The sequence below is a fragment of the Thamnophis elegans genome, chromosome 6, assembly GCF_009769535.1.
Source record: "Thamnophis elegans isolate rThaEle1 chromosome 6, rThaEle1.pri, whole genome shotgun sequence".
Taxonomy (NCBI): Eukaryota; Metazoa; Chordata; class Lepidosauria; order Squamata; family Colubridae; genus Thamnophis; species Thamnophis elegans.
The window spans coordinates 64,437,225-64,462,620 of record NC_045546.1 but is presented as its reverse complement, the minus strand read 5'-3'; the positions used below and the strand labels follow the sequence as shown (position 1 = coordinate 64,462,620).

Here is a 25,396-nt window from a genome sequence, read left to right as displayed (position 1 = left end):
TGCCGCACAAATAGGGCAGCTAACTACATAGCTCTCTATGTTCTTTTTTAGTGATGGCCACCAAAATTGTCTTTTAATTAGGTGTAAAGTTTGCACAAAACCAAAGTGTCCAGCTAATTTGGAGTCATGGCACCTTGCCATTAAGCACAGTCTTTGGCTAGCTGGAACATACAACTACCCACCCACCCAAGCTAAGTTAACTTTCATCAGGCAGCTGGATTTGTGGTTCAAAAACCATTCATTGGTGGCTAAGCTTGTTTAAACATTTGGGTGGTGTCATTGTCTGTCAATGTTTCCTGTTTTGCCTGAGATCTGGTGATTACTATTGTGGTTAGTTGATTGTTTTGTATCATGGGTTTGATTATATCTGGTTTCGTACTATTGTATTGCGGTTTTCTGGATAGTGCATCTGCCAGAAAATCCCCCCTCCCAGGAGATATTTGAGTGTAAATTCTAACCGTTTAAAGTACTGAGCCCATCGTACTTGTTTTGGGGAGATTTTCCTTGGGGTCTTTAAGGCTTCTAAATTTTTATGATCCATCCAGACTTCAAAAGGGAATTTACTCCCCTTTAGGAAATGCCTCCAGATTAAAAGTGCCCACCAAACTGCATAAGCTTCTTTCTTCCAAATGGCCTACCTTTGCTCAATTTCATTCAATTTTTTTGGATGTTTAAGCACATGGTTGTAATTGGTCTTGCTCATTTTTCAGAAGCAGGACCACTCCTATTGCCACATCGCTGGCATCTGCTTGTATGACGAATGGCTTCTCTGTGTCCAGGTGCTTTAGAATTGGCTCTGCTGAAAACAGCCTTTTAAGTTTTTCAAATGCACCTTGGCATTCCATTGTCCAGTTCAAAGGCTGCTTCGGTTTTGTGTTACCATCCCCCTTTGTTTTTAAAAGCTTGGGAATGGGGAGGCCGATCTGGGCAAAAGCAGGCATAAACTGGCGGTAAAGGTTGGCGAATCCCAGGAAGCTTTGTAACTGTTTATGTGTTCTGGGTGGTTTCCAATCAAGTACCACCTGCACTTTTAAAGGATCCATTTTTATGCCCTGGTGTGAAATGCAATACCCTAAATAATCTAGTTTTTCTTGGTGGAATTCACATTTAGAGAGTTTAGCATAAAGTTTGGCAGAGTGGAGTTTGTTCAGAACAGCCCGGACTAGTTTTACATGTTCTGCTTTGGTCTCAGTATATAGCAAAATGTCATCTAAATATATCAAAATGCCTTTTTACAAATGCTCATGTAGCATTTTGTTTATTAATTCCATAAACACAGCAGGAGCCCCTTGTAGCCCAAATGAGAGCACTTTGAATTGGTAGCATCCAAGAAGGGTGTTAAATGCTGTTTTCCATTCATGTCCCACTTTAATTCTGATACGGTAGTAAACCTCCCTTAAATCCAGCTTTAAATCCAACCATTTTTTTCCTTTTAGCGAGGTGTGCTAGCATTCTTTCATGAGGGGGAAGGGGGGTACATGTTCTCCACACTCATATTTAAGTTTCTAAAATCCACACAGAGATTTTTAGAGTCATCTTTTTTTCTCTAAATAACACTGGGGCTGCGATTTTTGGTCGGGCTGGCTCAATGAAACCCCTTGCTAGTTTTTGCTCAATGAATGTGCTCAGTTCTTCCAGCTCCTTCAGCGACATGCTATACATCTTGGGTTTAGGAGGTTTGGCACCTGGTATGATTTCTGATGCACAGTCAGTAGAGCGGTTGGGGGGGGGAGCTTATCAGAGGCTTTTTTGCTAAAATAGTCAGCCAAGTATTTGTATTCTTTGGGTATACCTAGTTGGCATAGTGTAAGTGGGCATTGCTGTTTATTGGTGCTCTACCCCCTCAGTTTCATTGTGTGGATTCTCAGCAAAAGTCAAGTGCATCTGAATTCTTATGGTGCCTTGCTTCCAATTAATTTTGGGGTTCCATTTTTTCAGCCATGCAAGGCCCAAAACTAGTGGCCATTCCATGCCTGGCACCACTATAAATGTAAGTATTTCTTCATGGCTCACGATGCCTTTCTGTAGAGGCTCAGTGGCAAATGAAGCTGCCTCCCCTGCTATTGACACATCCAGTTGGCAAAAAGCTATGGGGCTTTTCAGTTTCCTTACATTAATCCTCAACTTACTTACCAGGGTTAGGCTGATCAAACAGTGGGTGTACCCTGAGTCCACTAAAGCAGAGATTTTTATCCCCCTCTCCCAGTTGGGGATAAACAGTCTTAGGGGGAGGGTAAGTAGTTTAATTGGTTTGCTTACCAGTGGTTCAATCTCTGGATCGCTTCTGGATAAGTATGGTTTCTCCTGTTGAGAAGCCGGAGCTTCCTCCTAAAAGAGGGGATGGGGTGGAGATTCTATGATCTCCCTGCTCCTCAGGTCTGTCTCCTTCCTGCGCTTGCCAGGTTTTGTAAGTTTCCCTGCCACTGGGCACTCTGGTTTCCTAGCCAGTGCTTGAGAATGGCATTCTGCAGCTTGATGCTCCTCCTCTCCACACTTGAAACAGGCTGAGTGTTTCGGAGAAGATGCCATTTGTGGATTGAAAGGCTCTTGCTTCCCTTGGGGTGAGGATTTCTTCCACACTCACCCTGCTCAGTACTGGTTCCTGGCCATGTCAATCTCTGCCTCTTCACAATGAGATATCACTCATATAGATGGTTGAGTGCACCTCGGGCTACACAGGCATTGTAGAGGTCATCATTCAGCCAATCTATGAACCAGCTTACCAGGATATCCTCTGGCCAGTTCACAGGACATGCCAGGTCTCAGAATTCTTTGGTATACTCGAGGGGGTCCTCAAAACATCATCACAGGACCATCATGAAACGGTCAAAGCCCCGCAGTTCTGGTGCATTGGCATCATGTAGAGTCATCATTCTTCTGGCAGTGGCTCCTTACAGGGCTAGGGTAGGGTCTAGGGTCACATTTGCGATCCTTGGGATTGGAAATCACACCCGTATTCTTGCATGTAGTTGAGCACATGTGCCACAAATAATCCATTTCCCATCAAACTTCACACCAAGGGAAGGAGTTTTTCTTTCTAATTGCAGGTTTTGGGGTTGGTTGGAAGCGGGTCCCAATCCATGTGCCAACTGGGGGGGAGGGCTTGCTAGGTGCCCTGCTGCTGCTGCTGCTGCTGTGCCATCTGGTTGTGGCAACAGCCCTAACTGTGAAGTGCCTTCCTTGATGGTGCATGTTTTTATGATGGTAGTGGACCAGCAGGTTTGTCACAAGGCAAGTGGGAAGTATTATTGGATGCTTGAGATTTGATGCTAGTTCAGCCTTATCTAGATGCCTTCTTACCCGAAGTAAGCCATGGCAGTCAAGGAACAGGCTCAGCTTCAGAAGTGAGCTGGATTTCGGGAGTGCTTGCTAACTCTGGTGTCACAATCTGACTGCGATCATCTGGTAGGGTCTCCCATTCTAGCAATGGGGGCAGTGGGAACTGTGCAATCCCATCCAACAATTCTATGCAGAGCCCATCAACTTTCCTCCCCGCCCTGCGCAGGGACCCAGTGCACGTTAATATTGTGAATTGCGTATCTGGGCTTTGGATGTCAAAGAGGTCGAAGAATGCTGACCTGGCTAACAATTGATTGCTTTGTGAATCTAGTATTACATACATCTTCATGGCTTCTTCTGTAGCTAGGTAGACTTTAGCTAGGCAGATCTGATGGCAAGTACAAGGTAATGGAGAACCACCACATACTGAGGTGCAGCTAACACTTGTGGTAGCTTCTGGGTATGCTTTGAAGTCCTGTGGAGACTTCTTTTTTGGAGGAGGGTCAGCAGTAGGACATTGTGTCATCTCAGAATTTGCACCACTCTTGCAGAGGTGAGATTGCACATTAGCTGTACAGTTTTTGGCCATGTGTTCCATAGATGTTCAACACTTAGCCCGGTAGCCTGGCCCCACCACAGCCAGCCAAGAGGTCGCAAGAGGAGAAAGAGGGGGGAGGAGGAGGAGCGAGCAAGAGATAAACACACAGAGAGACATAGAGAGAGGTGGGAAAGCTGCCCTGAGCTTCTTAAAGCCTCAGCTGGGCACTGTAGGCCCATCCCACTTTCTGACATCCCATCCTCCCAGATCTCATTCCCACCCCGCCAGCCCTCATGTTAACAAGGCTGGCATAGGTTGCAGCCAGGTCGGGCCAGTGTCTCAGGGCAGAAAGCAGATTGTGCATCTCCTCAAATGTGAGAGGCACACCCAGCACCAACAAAGGCTGGAAGAAGCTCCAAGAGGAATGAGGTGCCTGAGAATCAGCCCCGGCCACTTCTCCGTCCCCCGCCATCACCCTTGCCTCCTCAGGCCAGGTGAGGGAGGTGAGGGCGAGCCAGTGATGGGACAGGGATCTGCAGCAGAGAGCCCAAAGAGCTGTGGGTTGCCAACCCACAGTATAGAGTATAGACAAATCATATGAACTATAAAGTCTTTGACTTTACTTCATGTCCATTGTGAATTTGATAAAACATACAAGTACTAATTACAAAGATTATTTCATAAATGGAATGTAAATGCCAAAAACATGTACAGAATCATAGCTACTAAGATGATGATGATAATGATATGATGATAAAGAATAAAAAATTATCTCCTAATTAGCAATGTCTTGCAGACACAAATGATGCAGAAAAAAGAGATGTTTTTTGACATTTTTGTCCTAACATGTAACACAAGCAATGTGATATCGTAACACATGTTTCATCACTTTTCACTGTGTAGATACCCACATTTATTGTTGGTTGGAATGTTGCCAGAGCTTAAACATTTGCCAGCTGGAACCTCGGTTTGCTAGGTTCAATTCAAAATAACAGATTAAACCTGTAAACTCATAGTTGAGTGTATGCAAAATATTTTGATTCCAGAATTTTGATTAAAGTTACTTCACTTGGTCATTTACAGGTGCTCTGCTGAAATATGTGATATGAAAGTTGAAAACAGGGAGGAAAAATGAGAACTATACAAAAAAACATACAGCCAATTTTTGTAGATTTTCCAACATTTCTTTCTGGTCTTTGAAATTGGTAGTATGCAGAGTGGTCACAAATTCTTCCTTTTCAGTAAACCATGAATCCAAAAGACCCTAAAAGTTAAAAAAAAACATTTAGAAAGACTGCATATTAAACATTATAAAGCAAAGATTAAATAGATATACCTAACCTGTTCTTCAATAAATTGCAACCATTTTTGAAGAACATCTTGCAGAATAAACCAACGGTCCTCTGTCCATCTACAGATTGTTGCCCAATGGTTTCCTAAATGCTAAAATAATGACATTAACATTCAGAAGTTAATAACCATAAAATGCATTCCTAAAAAGCCACATTTTAGCTGGAGGGAAGTCTCCAGCTACAAGATGGGAAAGTACAAGACACCTGGGCATAACACATTCTATATTGTATTATCTAGCCAAATGTACCTATCTGGGGGAAAAGATACTATAAGTAGAGTTGGATCTGGTTATAAACTGAATGGGACACTAGTAGGAGAAAAAACCCTGGTACAATCTAATTATATGTAGAATAGAAAATATCAAGATAGTGTGCAAGAAAGCAATATGGACAAAAAACATGGACATATTAATGCAGTCAGTAGGACTGTTTTTGTCCTTTCCTTTTAAAAAACTATATACTTGAGACAATTCCAAATCAGACAATTCCTGAAGGAAATACAGCTATTAGTTCTTAGGGTATTTTTCCTAGAAAAACAACATTTATATTTATCAGTGTATCTTATATAACTTGTTAGTAACCAAAATAAAATATTTTGAATTCTTTAGAACTGTGCTCCATTATTCTAGAACCAGCAGCAAGTCAAATGATATAAAATCAGATTAACACTTAATTTGATATACCATATTTTTCGGAGTATGACACACCTTTTTCCCTCAAAAAAAGGCTGAAAATCTGGATGCGTCTTATACACTGAATACAGCATTTTTTGCCTCCCAAAACCCCGCCCCTTCACCAAAATGGACATGCAGAGCCTTTAGGAGCCTTGCAGAGTGCTCCTGGGGACTGGGGAGGGCAGAAATCAGCAGAAAAATGGGCCATTCTTTGCTCATTTTTGCCCCCCCCAGCCCCGAGGAGCATTCTACAAGCCTCCTAAAGGCTATTAAAAAAAGGGGGTCCATTTTTGTGAAAAATGGACTGTTTTGGGGAGGTCTGCATAGTGCAAAAAACTGTTTTAAATTTGCCTCTTCACAACCTTGGTGTGTCTTATACTCCAAAAAATATGGTAGTAGTTTTCTAATTTCTTGTTAAAAGAACTTCTACCATACAAAAACAAAATAAAAAAGAGTATTTGAAATGCTGAAATGCATGACTTAGAAGCAAGTACAGTATTGTGAAAAACCAGGTCTCAACAGTTTAATAAGATGCAAATACTGAAAGTAGTACAATAATCAAGAGACTATACCAATATAGAAATTACCATTGTGAGTCCTATAACAGCTTCAAAATTAGGTTTCAGAATGAAAGCAATGCTTCCCTAATTGTATTCATTATTCTTACAATGTGGCTTTCCATTAATGGCAGCACACACTCATATTCACAGATAAATCTGATATTATGATAAATCATAACCAATTAATGAAACACTATAATTCCAGGTTCACTGAAATTATCATAGCATTACTGTACATTTAAGTGATTTTTCCTACTGTGCATATTTTAAAATTTGATTGTAATGCCAATTACATTTTTTGGAGGGAAGATCTTTTTTAGTAAAATTGTATGGAAAGGGCAAGTGAAAAATAAAAGTGTACAGGAGTACATGAAAGATAATATTTGCCAATTCAGATTTAGTAAGTAAAGTACTTGTTCTTTCTGATCATAAATTATTCATTTATTTATTCATTCAAGTATCTCTGAATTGTGTTGAAATAAAGGTGGCACATGTCTTGACACTTTTCTCCTGAATAGTAGTTAGGTTTATAGTCCTTTATGGAATGTAACCAGTGGTGGGTTTCAAAAATTGTTGGAACCTACTCTGTGGGTGTGGCCTCCTTTGTGAGAGTGGCTTGCTACCCATGTGACCGGATGGGAGTGGCTTGCTGCCCATGTGACCGGATGGAGTGGCTTGCCGCCCATGTGACCGGATATGAAATTATGAATTAGTACTTAGGTCGGTCCAAGTAGCTATTCAGAAGTTAGTGGTTAGAAGCAATCGTAAAGCAAGATATGGAATTAAAACCAGAAATATTTTGTTGGCTATTTGAAAGGGAGTATAATATATATTTAATTTTACACATGTTAGCAGCTGCTGGAATTGTGTTTGCACAACAGTGGAAAAACAGAGATATGTAAATGAGTAAATATTACAATGTGCAGGAATAAATAAATTGACAATTAAAATCAAGAAGGCTTTGAATACTTTTTCATGTGGAATTTGTTTTAGCAATTGCTAACTAATGGAAACAGAAATTAGAAATCCAAAAGTATGAAAGAAAACACTAATTATGTAAGGAAAGGTCCCTAAAATGTATAAGGAAATATTACTAGATCATTATTAACGCATAGATATCTGCGGGACATTACACACCCACCAGTGGTGGGTTTCAAAAATTTTTGGAACCTCTTCTGTAGGTATGGCCTGCTTTCTGGGTCCACTGGTGGAACCTCTTCTAACTGGTTCGGTAGATTTGACGAACCGGTTCTACCGAATAGGTGCAAACTGGTAGGAACCCACCTCTGAACTTAACCCAACATTAGAGTAACCAATTCAGTTTTAAACAATATTAACATTTTTACTTTTCATTTACTGTAGTATTATATATTTTCAGTATAATTTAGATGTAGGAGGAATGTGCCTGGAATCATATAGCAATCTTAATTTAGTAATTACCTGAAGTTTTTGTTCTAATGCAACTGTAGCCTTATCTCCACTAGCTTCATCTACTACAACTACCATATGAGTGAGTGAATTAACCTTGACTTGTTCCTGTTCTAAGTCTTCTTGAAGAGTCTATAATAAAAAAGAAAAAATGTTAAAAAACAATTTAACACAAGGACAGCTTGTTTTACTTTTCATGAACTGAGTTATTTAGAGCCATAAGAACAGGCATTAATTATTAGTTACAACTATAACAAAGACCTCACTGCCAAAACACACCATGAAATATAATTTGTATAATTTCTATTAAATTAAACATAGATACATTTCTATCTAAACTTAGAAAGTCACAAATGGAATATTTAAAAAAAACATATTGAAACATGAATCCACTCCTTAAAAAGTCTTAATTCTTTTCCTCAATTTTTAAAAGATGAAAACCTATCACATTTGCCAGAAATAAGCCTCACCAAAGGCACAGAAAATTCTGAGAAAACAAGTATAAGATTGCAGCTTTTAAAACTTACAATAATTATCTTTTAGCTATGAGACATAATTTTAGTTGCATTCATTTTTGGTGTAACTATATAGTATCCTTAATTATTATTCATTTTCTATGCAGCATCTAAACTTGAATAGGCTCTTTGAATGTGTTTTACATTTATGGTTACATTAAAAGACAAATTATTAAAAACATAAATGACTCAATAAAATATATATTTTTAGATGACTGTTTAAAAATTGTACTATGCTCTAAAGTTTTTAAGGAGCAGTATTTCAAAAGTATAGGACTGCAAAAGTGTCTGTCTGTCTAATCTAATCTAATCTAGTCTAATCTAATCTAAACTTTTCTAGATAATTTTTTAAACACTTATGGTTCAAAAAATATATGGCTAATCTGCACTTATTAGAAGAGATCCAAGTTTGGAGCGGGGTAGTTTTTGAATATAGGGAATGTAAACCGACTTCAGCCTCTTATTATACAAAGGAAGTCAGGATACCAAGCCATGCATCATTTTAAAGGATTTTTTTTTGCTAAAACCAGCAATTAATCTCCATTAATTACATAAATACCTGCCTTGTAGAATTGTAATCTATTTTAGTAGAAATATTGAGGAAAAGTAAAAGGAAAGGAGGCAAAGGTTTATCCAGAAAAGCTGTATATAAAAGTATAGCTAGACCTGGTTAGTCCCTAAATAGGAAACTAAAAGATCAAACGGTGTAACTACTATAGCTATCCTAAATATAAACATATATGCATTCTATGAGAAAATAAGAGCTAAGTATTTTTGCATGACTGCCAAGAAATTGGCATGTACTTATTAGGGTTTAAGTCTTTAGTTTAATTGCATGACTATTAAACAAAGCCAACATAATTTTGTTTGGTAGCTTTTGCATGCTTGGACAAGTTTAACTCAACATTTTAAGTCAAAGTATGTAAAAAACTGGAATAAAAATAATAAAACAAAAAACAAAAAAGCAGGTAAAAGCAAAATATTATAGCATTTATAGTAATATGTAGCAGATAAAACATGAAAACATTTTGTATCATACATTAGAGTACTAATTTTACATAATGTATCAGATATTTTAATTTGATCAACCTCACAGGACTTTGTTGGTTTAGATTGCATGGATGTACCATTAATAAAAAGAGGCTTCCTATCAATGCAGATAAACAAGCAGGTTTTCTTGAAATTCTGGATGAATCTTAAGCACGTAACAATGAATGTATATTTTCTGTTTTTCATTTTAATGCAAACTTACAACTACTAAAATTGAATACCACAGGCTATTTCAGGTCTATGTCAGACATAACTGGTAGACTAACTACTTCACTGTTAGAATACATGGAAAACTGGTAATACTTGGAATTTTAATAACTAGAAGAAATGTGAAGAATTCAATATTTTGAATCTATCAAATAACTCCAGCATCAAGTGTTTCATTAAAAAGTATATCTCATGCATGGAAGGTCAGTTACACATGATACTAAAAAGAAAAAAGTAGAAATACAGATAGCATCATACACAACATTGGCATTTATTAAAGCATATCTGAGATTTTATTAATCAGAGTTAATGGGGTTTGTCTGTGTGTGTCTAAGAAAACGTCTTAGACTACAACATAAATGCACAACAGCAGCACATTTTATCCAGTTCTTTTGTTCATTATGTGCTGGCATGTGGCTTTTATAATTGAATTCATTTTTCAAAAATACTTCATCTTTTGTATATAAAGACAGATACTCAGCTTGAATACTTTATTGTGCTTTGGGCTGCAATACAAAGTCACAGCACTGCTAATGAGATTAAAAATCCCAATTATAACAACTAATAATCTTGATTAGCTAGTAGAGTACTTTAAAAAGAAAGGATAAGATAGCAAAAGAAGGAAACTAGGGAATAATAAAATCTGAAACATCATTACTGCATTTTGCAATAAATATCATATTGCAATTCCCTTTCCTCTTATCATTCCAAAACACATTTTTATTATGGGAATAATGAAATAAAAATAAGTAAATACAAGTAGAGCATCCTTATCTTATTAATACAAAATCTATTTCTATGCAATGTTCCAATAAAGTAGAATAAAATATGGATATAAGACTGAAGACATAACATAAAAGGGATAGTTAGAAGCTTGCTTAAAAGAAATATCATCATTCTCTACCCACAAGATGTTCTAGCCAACATCCCTATGTCAAAAGTCCAAACCACAAGGTTCAGAGAAAGTTCGTTAATGACACGTAGTCCATACCTGTAACAAAAGCAGAAGTAAGACCCCATCTCCTTATAAGGCTTTCTCCTCAAGGTAACCAATAGGAAATGAGTTAAGTGTTTCCTTGTTACGCTGCCTTTGAGAATGTATAAGAATGTGTGCTTCAATAATGAAGGTTGTTCAGAACTTGCAATGCTAGCCATGGACTAGCTTTCTGAATGTGGCTGCCAAATAAACTTTTCCTATATCCTGAGAAGTCTAAAGCCCGTCATTTTCTGCAACACCAAAATGGTGGTATTTTTATATTAAATTAGAATTACAAAACAACATTTTATATAAATATTGCTTTTACATAATACTGTACTGACATTTACACAAAGAAATGCTAAAAAGTAAAGTGGCTCTTGAAAACTACAGCTTACCTTATGTTCTTCCACCTGCTTCTTTAAGCTTTCTAGATCAGGTCCCAAAGGTTCTGACTCCATCTTTTCTGTTCTTTTTTTTGTTTTAGCTAACCAGTCAGACAGCTCACTGAGCTGCTGGTTTTGTAAATCCATTAGAACTTGGTGTAAACTAGAAAGAAATATTGTTTAAAAATGAATAAAAATAAGGTAAGGAATTCAATATATCTGCTACATCTTGAATCTTCAGTTGAATAACTTAAACCTGTGATTAGAAATTCTATTACAAATCATTATTTTAACACACTGTAGCTGCATTTCTATAATCAATGCAAATGAAACTAAAACGAACAAATCATATTAAATATAGAAGACACTATGAATAGACAAAGATTTTTTTAGAGTTTGTACTCAGAAATAAGTCCCAAAAGGAAACTGACAATCATTTTGAAGTCAGATGAGTCCCCCTTCTCTGTAATTTGATGAAATGGCAAAACAAGCATGAACTCTTTTTTTATAAGTTTTAGTAGAAGTTTTAAAAAGAAGATAAAATTAAAAATTAATAAAAACTAATACAAAGTAAAGAAAGAAAAGAAAAAAGAAGAGAAACAGATGAAAGGACAAACTGCAAAAAGAAAAGATCAAAAGAAATAGGAAGAAGCTTCAAATTTCTTTTTCAGCAAATACAATACAAAATTGCTTCTTACTCTATTGCTACAAGAAAGTTTTTTTCTTCTAATATCTAATATTTTCTAAACAACAAAACCACAAATCAAAAGTTCATTTTTCTGTTTCATGCAAAAAGTCTATAAAGGGATTACAATAAGCAATAAATGTTTTTGCTGTTTTTCCTATAATCAAAGAGGTCAACAACCATTAATTCTTGACTGAATATTTGTTTTTGCTTTGCCTCATCAATGGCCCCTCCCAGTATTCGAACAGATCAAAGTAAAGATAGGTAACTCTGTTACTCTCATTATCTTTACATAGTTTTTGTTTTTCACATTTGCTTCTCTTGTATTTTTGTTACAACTGTACAACAGTTTTCCAAAATAATTGAAGACATCATCTCCCCAAACTTATTGAATTCCCATATCCATTCCTATTCTTCAGCCCTTAAAATACTCAGTGACGTAAAGAACATCAAAGTTTGATCAAAAGTTACCGTCCCTTCAACTTATTCTTGAGAGAACTCTTACCATAAAATTCTTATATAATAACATTTAAGGTTCATACAATAATAAAAGCTTTCTGAATTCAATTTCATAACCTCAAAGAAGCTGTCAACTTCATTTGAATAACTCCAGTTATTCAAGATTAGTATATCAATGTCCATCCTCTGAATAGTTCTGCTGGGACGTTTTGCAAAAATCATCTATTTCCAGACATTTAAAACTTAATTCAGTTGTCAGTTTTCAGTTAGGCTTGGCAGAAGATACCCTAAGCACAATTTAGGTGGTTTAGAATATTTATTACAGACAAACTTGAACCTCTGTCAAAATATTTGGTTGCTTATGCCAGAACAATTGAAAGTCTTTGAAAATCTAGTTTTAAAACATTAAATTTCTTTTGCTGATTTTCTAAGTTAACAAAGTTTACTCAAGGGCAAGCAGTGTTGCAGGATTTCAAAGTCCATTTCTCTTCACTGATGCTACTCAGACACTTAGACTGTGCTTACCAATTCTTGATACAACCTGATGCCTCAGAAGTTGGGGTATGACCTGTTCTCCTGCACTAGAGAAAGAGTGGGGAAGGCTCTCCTTCTCCTTTGACCAACTGAATGAAACTATGACTTTTTCAATAAAATTTGCTTATGGTAAAGTCAACATTCCAGCAATAGAGGCACTTTGTAAGGATCTGCCTCTCCTCCTTTCCCAGGAAAGCACAGACTCTTGAAACATGGTATTTCAAAAGAAACCTTTTATTGAGAAGAAGTGATAGCAGGACAGGCGAAACAGACTTTAATTCCATCCCAAACTGCACAGTTAGAAATAGCACTCTAGAATTCACCCTGCCCAGTTCGAATATGGATCTCTGCCAATTCACAGGTGTGAAGATGTTTATTGTAATGACCATCCTGAGAGCCAGAAAAGGATCCATTCCCATGGTGGTCTTCTGCCTTGAACCAACTGACACAATCCACATGGCCCTCCCTCCTTATTTCATTCCCAAAAGGTGAGAATATTGCAGGGTGCTGAGGCGCCCAGGAAAAAGATTATAAAATACAGCTTATCCCCATGCTCCCCCTCCCTCCATATGAATGGCAGTATCACATTAGGGATCTGACATACTGCCCTTAGAAAAAAGCTAGATCCACCTGTAAGAGATAGAGAAAAAGAATCATTATAGTATTTTAACAAGGTTTGTGTTTCAAGGCCTGACATTGTGGGGGTATTGGGTGTGGAATTTCTTTAATAGTGTAGAGGCAATGATGTGATTTTGTCCACACACTCGTTTTGGGAAGAGGGTAGGTGTTTCCATGCTATTAGGTATTGCGTTTTTCCTTGATGGGTCCTAGAATCAAGGATATCTTTGATTTCAAAATGTTGCTCACCCTCAACCATTATGGGTGTGGGTGGTGCATGGATTTGAGATCTAAGTGAGGATGTGACTTTTCTTTTTAGCAGGCTAATGTGGAAGACTGGGTGTACTTGTCTGAGTGTTTGGGGAAATGCTAATTCTACTGTCACTGGGTTGATGATCCTAGTGATTGGAAATGGTCCCACAAATGTTGGCCCTAATTTCTTTGAGGGCTGCAATGTTTGATTTTTATGGATAAGTATATTCTGTCATCTATTTGGAAAGGTTTTGGTTGTATTCTTTTCTTGCCTGTTTGGTGTTTAAATGTTTCTCTAGCATCCTTTAGTGATAATTTGACTACAGGTCAAGTGTTTTGTAGGGTTTCCATCCATTCCTTCAGGGAGGGGATGGTGAGTGTTTCTGTTGTTAGTTCTGGCATGGGGTGACATCTTGATCTGTAGCTACTTTAAAAGGAGTGGAGCCTGTGCTGGAATGTACAGAGTTATTGAATGCTACCTCTTCAAAAGGTAATAGTTCAGTCCAGTTATCTTGTTGGTAATTAATAAACACATTAAATATTGCTCTAACACCCCATTTGTTTTTTCATATTGGACATTAGTCATCAGATGATGACTTGTTGATAAGCCTTGGTTGGTGCCAAGTAGTTTTGAGAATGCCCTCCAGAATTTTGATGTGAATTGGACCCCCATATCTGAAATGATTCTCTGTGGGGCTCCAAGTAAATGATAGATAGTGTATCAGGAATAAGTTTGCTGGGGGACGGGTTTGATGTCCCTGCAATATGGACAGAGGAACAGATCTCCATGGTCCCTGTGCTGAATTCTTCATGTTTGTGGGCTCCAGAGAGAGCCTAAGCCACCCTGAAGGAGAAGTGAAATAAAGAGGGGTCCCTATGAGGTCAGGGAGAGACACAGCTCTCCTGTCTGGCCTGAGGTCTTTCTTTTCCCTTAACTATGGCAAGAAGAAGAAGCAACCTAAAGATGGCCACTACAAAGCAGAGACAAACCTAAAACAACAGCTGGTGCTGGAGAGAAGGTGAGCCATGGTGGAACTGAGGGAGAGGATCTGTCTTATGTTTTAAATTGAATCCCAAGAAATAATCACAACTATTTGCCCAGAACTGAGTATTAAAGTGGCGCCTAAGCATTTTGGGGCATTTTTTCTTGTTTTTTGTTTTTAAATATCAAATCGGAATGAAAGCTGTAGGACAGTGATGGCTAACCTTTTTTGGATCATGTGCCAAAAGTGGGGGGAGTGCAGGGGGTCATGATCGGGCATGCCCACACCAATAATGCTATGTGTGGGTGACCCCAGCGCACATGCATGCATGACCACAGCATGCGTGCGTGTGTGACCCCAGCGTGCATGCATGCACGGCCCCACACTCATGTGATCCCATCACACATGTGTACGTGACCCCCACACACCCACATGCTCATTCAACCAGTGCTCTTTGCCCCTCTTTTGGCACACTTTTTTTGCCCCCCAGCTCTAGAGGCTTTCTAGGAGCCTGGGGAGGGCGAAAACATCCTCCCACTCCCCCCGGAAGTTTCAGGAGCTTCCTGAACTAGTAACTTAAATATAAATGGAGACTGCCACCTGCTGATGAAAGAGGAAACAGAAAAGAAGTGATCTAAGTTAATAGACATTTGAACCCCTTGTAGGGAAGTCTAAAGACTAAATAAATAATTTTTGGACTGTTGGATAAAAATAAGTCTTCTTAAAAAATAAGATACAATTAGTGGAATTGTCCAGGAGATGGGATTACTTTATCAAAATATAAAAGACAGTATGGACAAAGGATTTAGGGATCTGATGGAAAAAATGGAATTTACTATACAAGGGATGATGATTATAGACCAAGATGCCCAGGAAAGAGAGGAGCTAAAAGAAGAAATAAAGAAGGAAGAAGACAAGGAAGAGATTATAACAAAAATAATAATCATGGATGAATTAAACCAAGGGGAATATATATCTTAAAAGATTTGGAAGATATGTTTAAAATGGAAGCAGGAGCCTCAGTAAAAATCTTAGAAAATAGGCATTGGAAGAGGGTAGAGGTGGGAGGATTACTTAGATAGGATATCCAAGAAATAGAAATATATGGAAACTTAAGAGAGGAATGGGGGAGACAAGCAAAAAACATAGCAATTGAAGTATTCAAGTGGGCAAGAGATGATGGGTAGAGGAGTTCTTTTTATTTATGGCTGCTTTGACTTGCTTTTCCTTCACCTCTCTTTTTTTTTAAAAAGCATAGCAATTAAAATATAGTGGGCAAGAGATGATGGAATGATTATTCTTGCTCCTGGTTGGTGTTTTGAACTGTCTTTTCCTACCTTTTCCTGTTTGTTCTGTTTTTCTTTTCTTGTAGGCAGATGATATGATTAGAAGTTAGACAGGAAAGAAAGAAAAAGCTTTTGAATATAAGATGATATGATTAAAAGCTAGAGTAAGAGATAGAAATAAAGGGAATATTAATGTATTACACTTTTAGTTGATAAAATGGAAATAATAATGAGAAATAGGTGGAATAAATGAATAATGATAGATTGTAACCTTATAGATGTGTATTGTAATGGTAATTTCATAAATTGATTGAATGTAATAATGATCCGTAATTTGATCAGTTTTTTAATGTTGAAATGTATGGCACCCAGATGCCACACTGTTCGTGCATTGATTTGACATTTTTATTTTAAAAAAAAACATTTTAAAAGGAGGAATAATTTTGCTAAGGCTTTGGCTGTTGGGATCCTTTGACAAGGAATAAAATGAGCTTGTTTAGAAAATAGGCCTATTATGACCCAAATAACTGTTCCCTCTGTCAATTCTACTATAAAGGCCATAAAGATCTCTCTCCAGGGTACTGAAGGTTCAGCTACCATTTGTAACAGTCCTGGGTTTTTCCCTTGCCGTCTTTTGGCAGCAGCGCAAATAGGACAAATAGCCATGTAGTTTTTGATGTCCCTTTTCAGTGATGGCCACCAGAATTGTCTTTTGATGAGGTGCAATGTTTTGACAAATCCAAAGTGACCAGCCAGTTTAGAGTCATGACAGGTCGAATCTTTGGCTGGCTGGTATGTATAACTTTCCTTCTACCCATGCTAAGCCCTCTTTGATGAGGCAGAGTTTTTTGTGGTTTGTTGCTTAAGCTTGCTTAAACACTTGGGTGGTTGTATTATGGGTGATTTGATTTGATTTGATTATATTTATATGCTGCCCTTTTCCCCCGAAGGGGACTCAGGGCGGCTCACAATTCAAATCAGGGAAGGGGAGTACAGACAGAAAATAAAAAGATGAAACATAACAATACATATTTAAAAACACACAACAGTCATACCATTCGAGACGGGGGCAACAGCTCTTTAGCCATATTACAACACCCCATGCCTGTCGGAACAGCCAGGTTTTAAGGGCTTTGCGGAAGGCCTGGAGGGTGGTGAGGGTTCGAATCTCCATGGGGAGTTCGTTCCAGAGGGTCGGAGCAGCCACAGAGAAGGCTCTCCTCCGGGTAGTTGCTAGTCGGCACTGGCCGGCGGATGGAATTCGGAGGAGGCCTAATCTGTGGGATCTAATCGGTCTAGTGGAGGTGGAGGTGGAAGTGATTGTGGTCTAGTGATTACTTTAGCTGCTACTTGATTATCCTGAAGGATTGGTCTGATTACTTCAGGCTTTGTGCTATTGTATTGCAGTTTCCTTGATAGGGCATCTGCTAAGAGGTCCCCCTCCCCGGGAGGTACTTAAGGGTAAAGTCAAACCATTTGAAATATTGAGCCCACCTGACTTGTTTTGGGGAGACTTTCCTTGGGGATTTTAGAGCTTCCAAATTTTTGTGATCCATCTAGACTTCAAAAGGGATCTTACTTCCCTCTAAGAATTGTCTCCACATGAGGAGTGCCCAGCAAACTGTGTAGGCTTCCTTTTCCCTCTGCTCAATATCTGTTAGGTTTTTTGATGTATAGACGCAGGGTTGCAGGGTTCCCATGAAAGTATAGACTCTTGAAACATGGTATTTCAAAAGGAACCTTTTATTGAGAAGAAGTTAAACAGGCGAAACAGACTCTAAATTCCATCCCAAACTGCACTGTTAGAAATAGCACTCTAGAATCCATCCCTCCAGTTTGAATGTGGATTTCAGCCAATCCACAGGTGTGTAGATGTTTATTGTAACAACTGTCCTGAGAGCCAGATAAGGATCCATTCCCATGGTCTTCTTCTGCTTTCAATCAACTGACACAATCCACATGGCCCTCCCTCCTTATTTCATTCCCAAAAGGTGAGGATATTGCAGGGTGTTTAGGTGCCAGGAAAAAGGTTAAAAAATACAGCTTATTCTCATGCTCCCCCTCCCTCCATATGAATGGCAGTGTCATGTCATGGATCTGACACATTTCCTGGGAGGTGCTGCCCACTCAATAAAGAATTTGGAAGTCCTGCAGTAAATACAATCTCTCATACTTGACTAATCAGGACAGATTTTCTCCTGTTTCAATTATTACATCACCAATATTCTTGGCTCCCAGACATGCTCCTAGATGTTCTGTCAAATATGGAATGGAAATGAGATTCTACACTAACAAAAGTACTATTTCCTGGTACTGTTGAGGTTCATATCTAACACTATATGCTCTGACCTCACTCACAGTAAACCATTCAGGAGGTACACCCTTATTACTCCTCTCAGATCTTCTTCGAATTATATGTTCCTATGTCACTGTTTCCGGTCTCTCCTCTTCTACAGCTATGTGCTTTCACATTTTATTATAGTTCTATCCTCTTCTACATCTCTGTCTGACTTGGTCTCATCTTCTGACAGATTAGAATTCTGTATTGGCATGAACAACTCATGATTAGCATGAATCTTGTTCCAGTTGTTCTGTTCTGCAAAACTAGCAGATTTCAAGATCACTACTCACTGTACACACTGCACAATGCCTCCCAGCACTGTTTCGCAGACTGGAGACCTCTCACATGTAGCAGCTGACTGTCTTCTAAAGCAATAATTATGCTGGCCAATGCTTTTTCATTTCTACTCTGGTCATCATCATCCAGGACCGCTGGTGGATTAGTAAAGATCATCACAAGTCTTCCCTTCATAAGTACATCTCCATCTTCACATTCCAAGAGAGTTAGTTTGTCTCATTCAACCGAGACACCAGGAAACCTCCTCCCATTATGCCAATGGAGGCCATGCTAATCACGATTTAAACTACTTACTCTGGTGCAAGCTCACATTGGGTTACGCCTCTCTTTAAGATCTCTAGTCACTCTGGCCCTCTCTCTAGACTGGGCCCATAACCCGTTAGAGTTTTGGCAGTGTGACTATTATTATGAGATAAACCCAGGAGCAAAACATAGCACCCAGAACCTTTAGACAATTAATAGTGGTTTATATATACATATATACAGACATACACATAGTAGATAAATCCCTCACCACACAGCTATGGACACAAGGAGAAAAATGAGATACACGACAAGAGAGAGAAAATGCCCTCTAATGGCCACCTATACAGTATATAGACACCTCTTAAGACGATAAAAGACCTGTGTGGACCCCACCAGAGTCTTAAACTGGCTATACATGTATTGCTGAATCATCCTCATTGCATCAGCTTTCAGTTTACAGCTTGCAACCTTACATCAGCTGGCAGTTGTTAAATCCTAAGTACCTGGTAATATGTTACCCTTTTCATTTCCTACTCCCACAAAGCATGTTGAAAACAACTCAACATATTTTTAATGACCTCAAAATACTGAGAACACTAGTAGGCTTTCAGTCCTAGCTATCCAATAAGTAAATGCAAAGAATTCAATTAATGTCCTTCATTTTGTATTCATTTCTCTATTATTTCTCCTCATCCCAAATATGGTTGATATTCATGAGGGAGAGATTCAAAGCTTCCACAGTACTTTTGGAAGCTGAATCTCTTGGTGATGAAGTAAGAAATGGAATTCTTTATTTATTTAAAAAGTATATATTAATTAAAGCTTAGCAAGTCAAGCTTCACACAGCTTCAAAGCAGCAAAAAGGATGTTGTAGTCTTAGATAAATAGAAATTCAGTCAGAAATTGGCTCAGCAGCAAAACATAAATGATAGTCTGAAATTGATAGTATGAGATGTGTAGCTGATTTTGGAATGATGAAGGATTCTAATCTGTTAAATGATTGCAAATGGCAATTTCAGAGGAAAGGGCCAATTCTAAATCACTCATCCTACAGTCACATCAGTAAAAGAAAATCCCCATTCAAAACTCCAATTGGCTTAGTTCGGGACTATATTGACCTTATATCCTCCAATCCCCTTAAAGCAAAGTTCTGCTGAAGAGTTTTGAAATATCTTTTTTATTCTTTGGTTTTTCTATGAACTTAAAACTACAGATAGTGTACAACCCTTCCATCAGCTGTTTCCTGTCACTCAAACAATTAGATGGTGCTTTAAGAAAAATAGGAAGATAGAATGTAATTTTTCAATTATTCAGGATTGTTGTGAATGTGCACATATAGATTTGGAGACAGTGATGCTAATTAGAAATCTGGCAAGAAAGTTTTGAGATTCTTATAACAAGGACTCATTTCAGATATTATTCTCATAAATGTGAAGTTGAAGAATCCATCCAGGAAAAGCATCTTGCCAGGCATGGGAGGTACAAAACAGAATATTGAAAATTCAACACCTGGGGCTGATTAGCACTAGAGAGAAATAACATTAAGACAGTTGGGTGTACTTCTTAAAACCAGTATTTTCCCTTCAGTCATGAAGTTATGCTAAACTGGTGTCTTAGCTGTGTGTTGTATGAATATGAAAGGGAATTAAACATCAATGATGTGCTAAATATTTAGCCATCTTATAATAATAAAGTAACATTTCATAATTCTAATGAATTGGCCAGCTATTTGAATTGGTTCAATCCAATAGATCCTATAAAAGACATTTGATCATTCTATACTATCTGACAGACAAAAATGGTCAAGACTGTGTTTCAACAATACAAACCAACATAAACAGAAGAACATCAACACTCTTTAATTCTCATTTCCCCCTTGAGGTGAACAATGTAAGTTTTTAAATCTTGAAGGAACTACAGACCTGTCATCTGATGAAAAACATAATTAATGTCAGATCCCTAAAAGTGATACTGCCATTCAATTGGGAGGAGGGGAGCCTCGGAGTTAAATCATTAGCTACATCTGAAACAACTGAGTTTTACAACTTTACAAATGGTTTCCTGTCACCAGGAGACTGAAGGTCCCAACATCTCTGGAGGGATGTTTATGATAGCCATGTGGGATATATAACTTTGATGTCTAACTAGAGATAGCCATGGGAACATGTGCTTTATTGACTCCCAGGGCAGAAGAGTTAAGGAAGCATCTTCACACTTGTGTATTGGTCAGAGTCTGCATTCGGACAGAGGGGAGGGGTCATTATCAGCTTACTCCCATTTGCATGGCCTAAAGGTTTTCAGATGCTGCTTTGCTTCTAATGGTTTCCATCCTGCTTGATTAAAGGTTCCTTTTGAAATAATCCGTTTCAAGAGTCTTTATTTTCTCAAGTTAGGAGAGGAGCCATTACATAAAGCAGCATCTCTCTGCAAAGTGGTTAACTAGGAGAGAAACATTTTTACTTTACCGAGAGGACCCAGCAAACTATGTTTGAGGATAACAGTGAACAAGGGGAAACTGACTGCTGGAGGGAGATGGAAACCCATCCACAACCAGAGACCTGCTCCTTGTATCCTGGCTGAGAGAACGGACTGAGCTTCAAGGACCCCCAAAAGCCCCATTGGTCAATTGGAATCAGGACGAAAGATGGCTGGGAAGGGGAGACCAGGGGAGTCACTCTTACCCGAGGTAGCCGCAAACCAGGGTGGAAATTGGAGTTAGGAGCCCCCTCTGATCAGGAGGAGTTAAATGAAGCTGCGCTGAGAAAGGATCCTCTGAAGAGGTATGTAACCCAGTTGGTGATGGAAATTTTGGAAAATCTCAAGATCCGGGGGGAGCCAGACCAGCAACCAAGAAGCGTTGGAAAGGCAGCAAACGGGGGTGATGCCAGGGGAACTAACACCCCTCTGGTCCCTGCTAATCAAGTTGACAGCACAGCAGCAACAGCTAGGAACCCAGAAAACCCTCCCCCCCAGTTGGTGCATGGGTTGGGGCCACTCTGAACCAACCCCGAAACCTGCACTTAGAAAGGAAAACTCCTTCCCTGGGGGTAAAATTTGATGGGAACCGGAAAAAAATGGGATTCTTTGTGGTACATGTGCTGACCTACATGCAAGAATATGGGTGTGATTTTCGAACCCAAGGAGCCCGAGTGTGAGTGGTCACCCTAGAAGGAGCTGCTGCCAGATGGATGGTGACTTTACCTGATGCCGATGCACCAGAACTGTGGGACTTTGATCGGTTCATGATGGCCCTGCGACGACCGCAAAGCATGCGACAGCATTAAAGTTGTGAAGCAGGGACACCAGCCAGTGGCAGAGTATACCAAAGAATTCTGAGACCTGGCATGTCATGTGAACTGGCCAGACGATATCCTGGCAAGCTGGTTCAAGGATGGGCTGAGTGATGACCTCTACAATGCTTGTGTTGCCCGAGGTGCCCCAACCCATCTACATGAGTGGTATCTTATTGCTGAAGAGGCAGAGACCAACATGGCCAGAAATCAGTATCAGGCAGGAGGAATGTGGAAGAAATCTTCACCCCAATGGAAACAAGAACTTTTTAAACCGCAAATGACACCTTCTCTGAAATCCTTAGTCTGTTTCAAGTGTGGAAAAGAGGGGCACCGAGCTGCAGAATGCCGCTCTCAGGCACTAGCTAAGAAACCAGATCGGCCATTGGGGGGAAAACCTATGAAACCTGGCCAGCGCAGAAAGGAGATGGCCCTGAGGAGCAGGGAGACCATAGAATTTCCACCCCCTCCCTTCTTTGAGGAGGAAACCCCAGCTTCGCAGCAGGAGGAACCATACTCATCTGGAAGCAATCCAGAGGATGAACAACTGGTAAGCAAATCAATTAAACCGCTTATCTTGCCCCTAGACTATTTATCCCCAACTGGAGAGGGGGATGAAAATCTCAGCTTTAGTAGACTCAGGGTGCACCCGCTGTTTGATCAGTCAAACCCTGATAAGGAAGTTGAGGATTAATTAAGGAAACTGAAAAGCCCCATAGCTTTTTGCCATCTAGATGGTTCAATAGCAGGGGGGAGCCAGCTTCATTTGCCACTGAGCCTCTACAGATAGGCATCGGAAGCCATGAAGAAATGCTTACATTTATAGTGGTGCCTGGCATGGAATGGCCACTAGTTCTGGGTTTTGCATGGCTGAAAAATGGAACCCCAAAATTAATTGGAAGTAAGGCACCATAAGAGTGCAGATGCTGAGAATCCAGACAGAGAAACTGCGGGGGCAGAGCACCTAAAATCAGCAATGCCTGCTTACACTATGCCAACCCAGGTGATACCCAAAGAATATAAGGACTTGGCTGAGATTTTTAGCGAAAAAGCCTCTGATGAGCTTCCACCTCATCACTCCACTGACTGTGCAATAGAAATCCTACCCGGAGCCAAACTCCCTAAACTCAAGTTGTGTAGCATGTCTCCAAGGAATCTGGAAGAACTGAGGGCATTCATTGAAAAAAACCTAGCAAGGGGTTTCATTGAACCAGCCCAACCAAAAGTTGCAGCCCCAGTGTTGTTTAGAGAGAAAAAAGATGGCTCCAAACACTTATGTGTTGATTTTAGAAATTTAGATTCAATCAGTATGGCAAATGCATATCCTCTCCCACTCATGAAGGATATGCTAGCACACCTAGCCAAAGGGAGAATTTTTTCAAAGCTGGATTTGAGGGAGGCTTACTACCGTATCAGGATTAAGGAGGGAGATGAATGGAAAACGACATTTAACACCCCGTTTGGATGCTATCAATTCAAAGTGCTACCATTTGGGCTACAAGAGGCCCCTGCAGTGTTTATGCAATTAATAAATGAAGTGTTGCGGGAGCATCTATATAAGGGCTGCATAGTCTATATTGATGACATTTTATTATATTCTGAGACCAAGGCAGAACATGTAAAACTAGTCCGGGCAGTTCTGAACAAACTTCGCTCTGCAAAACTTTATGCTAAACTCTCCAAATGCGAATTCCATCAAGAAAAAATTAGGATACTGCATTTCACACCAGGGCATAGAAATGGATTTGCGCCTGCGCTGGGAAGATGGCTGCCTGAGCTTTTCGCTCCGGCTGAGAAGAGCTTCAAACTGTCCCGAATTGAACTCCCCCACTGTTTGCCAGACTTAAAACAGTGAGGGGGCTAAGAGAGGAGCTTGAGCTGAGCCTGGGATGGTAAATGAATTTGTTAAGCATTACCCGAAGGCTTGGTCGAGGGCTCTGGAACGGACTTCAGCGCTCCGGTTTTCAGCGTTCTCAGATGTTTGTGAACGACCTTGGCTTATTGGGCGTCTTCTCCCCCCCCCCTCGCACGGACGAAGAGAAGCAATGTTCCCTGCTTTTTAAGGTGGAGAGCGCTCAGAGCTTAAGGTGGAGAGTGCTCGGGGTGCTTGGGGCGTTTGAGGTGATATTGCTTTCGAACTGTTGTGTTTGAAGGCGTTAAAGATGCCAAAGATGCTGAAAACGCTCAGCTGACTGGGAGATCTGCTGGAGGTGCCATTTGTTCACTGGGACTCTAAGACCAGCTGGGAGCGGCGCGATTGATGTGAGCGGCGCCTGAAAGATCATTATAGCCCAGCTGCTGGGAGGGGGTCCCCTCTGTTGATTTCTCTCCTTTGACTGCTACAACCATCGTGGCTACCTGAGAGCGCCGTGGCCGTTAGGAGCGCTGAAGCCTTTCCATGTGAGCTGCTGAGAACTAAGCCTTCTGTGTGAGCCTTCTGTGTGAGCTGCTGAGAACTGCTAGAACTATTGAGGCCACTTGAGAACGTTGTGGCCGTTTGATAACGCTATTGTTTCTGGATGCGGTGGAGTTTGTGGGCTTTATCATCTTGCGAACCTTGTTGGGCCACCTGTGGTGAGGGGCGGGCAGTGGCTCCCCCGACCACCGGGGCCGAAGACACCTGTTGGAACCCGGAAGAGCAGGCTGAAAACCGTCTGGCTGCCGTGGAAGTGGCTATCGGTGACTGCTGGGGGGGCCTGACCCCCCCCCCCCGGGATTGCCTGACGCCTCCTCTGCTGTTTGTGCCGTTGTAGGGTCAGGCTAGGGACAGGGTAGGGTTAGGTTAGACTTTAGGGTGGGTTAGTTTAAAAAATAGTTAGGATAAGGTTAGGATTAGGGTGAGGGAGGGGGTGGGGTCGCTAGCCTGATGGCCTACCGATGGGCTGCTTCCACGGGTAGTGTCACGGTACAGCCGGGAGTGGGGTTTTCCCCCCCTTTTACCGTGGGGTTATCCCTGGCTCCCGGGTGTTCTTTGCCCCTGATGGGAGGGGGTGCTGCTGGCCGCCGTCTCCTGCGGCTGGCCCTACAACTTTCGCCGTTACTTTTTATTACCCGCAGCCCACTTGACTTTCAAGCCTGCCTGGTTTCACTCTGGAACTACTATTCTATGCCCCACTATCTTTGGACTTGGATATCTGTTCTTTGGGAGGCTTGGACGCTATCCCCCGGCCTCCTTGGACTATTCAATTGGCTGGACTGCGCAGGCTCATAATCATAATCTTAATTTTTATATATTGGTAAATTTTATTCAAGTTTTATATTTTATGTGTATGGGGAGTGCATGGTATGACTGTAACTGATTGAATGTCCCACTTTTATTATTATATTGCTGTTTCTGTTTTAACTTGTATTGTGGGGGAGTGATTGGCTGTATGTATGGGTTTGTCTGGCGGGCCGGGAGTTTAGCCAGGACCTCTTGCACTGAGTGCTTTGGCAGAAGT

General features: G+C 40.0%; 1 protein-coding gene across 1 annotated transcript in view; it reads right to left on the bottom strand.

Annotated features, from left to right (window-relative positions):
• DMD (dystrophin) overlaps window positions 1-25,396 on the bottom strand; it is a 1,161,901-nt gene that overhangs the window by 946,688 nt on the left and 189,817 nt on the right. Inside the window, 4 exon segments of the mRNA XM_032219839.1 lie at window positions 4,974-5,081; window positions 5,159-5,260; window positions 7,844-7,963; window positions 10,978-11,128. Coding sequence (XP_032075730.1) covers window positions 4,974-5,081; window positions 5,159-5,260; window positions 7,844-7,963; window positions 10,978-11,128 — 481 coding nt within the window.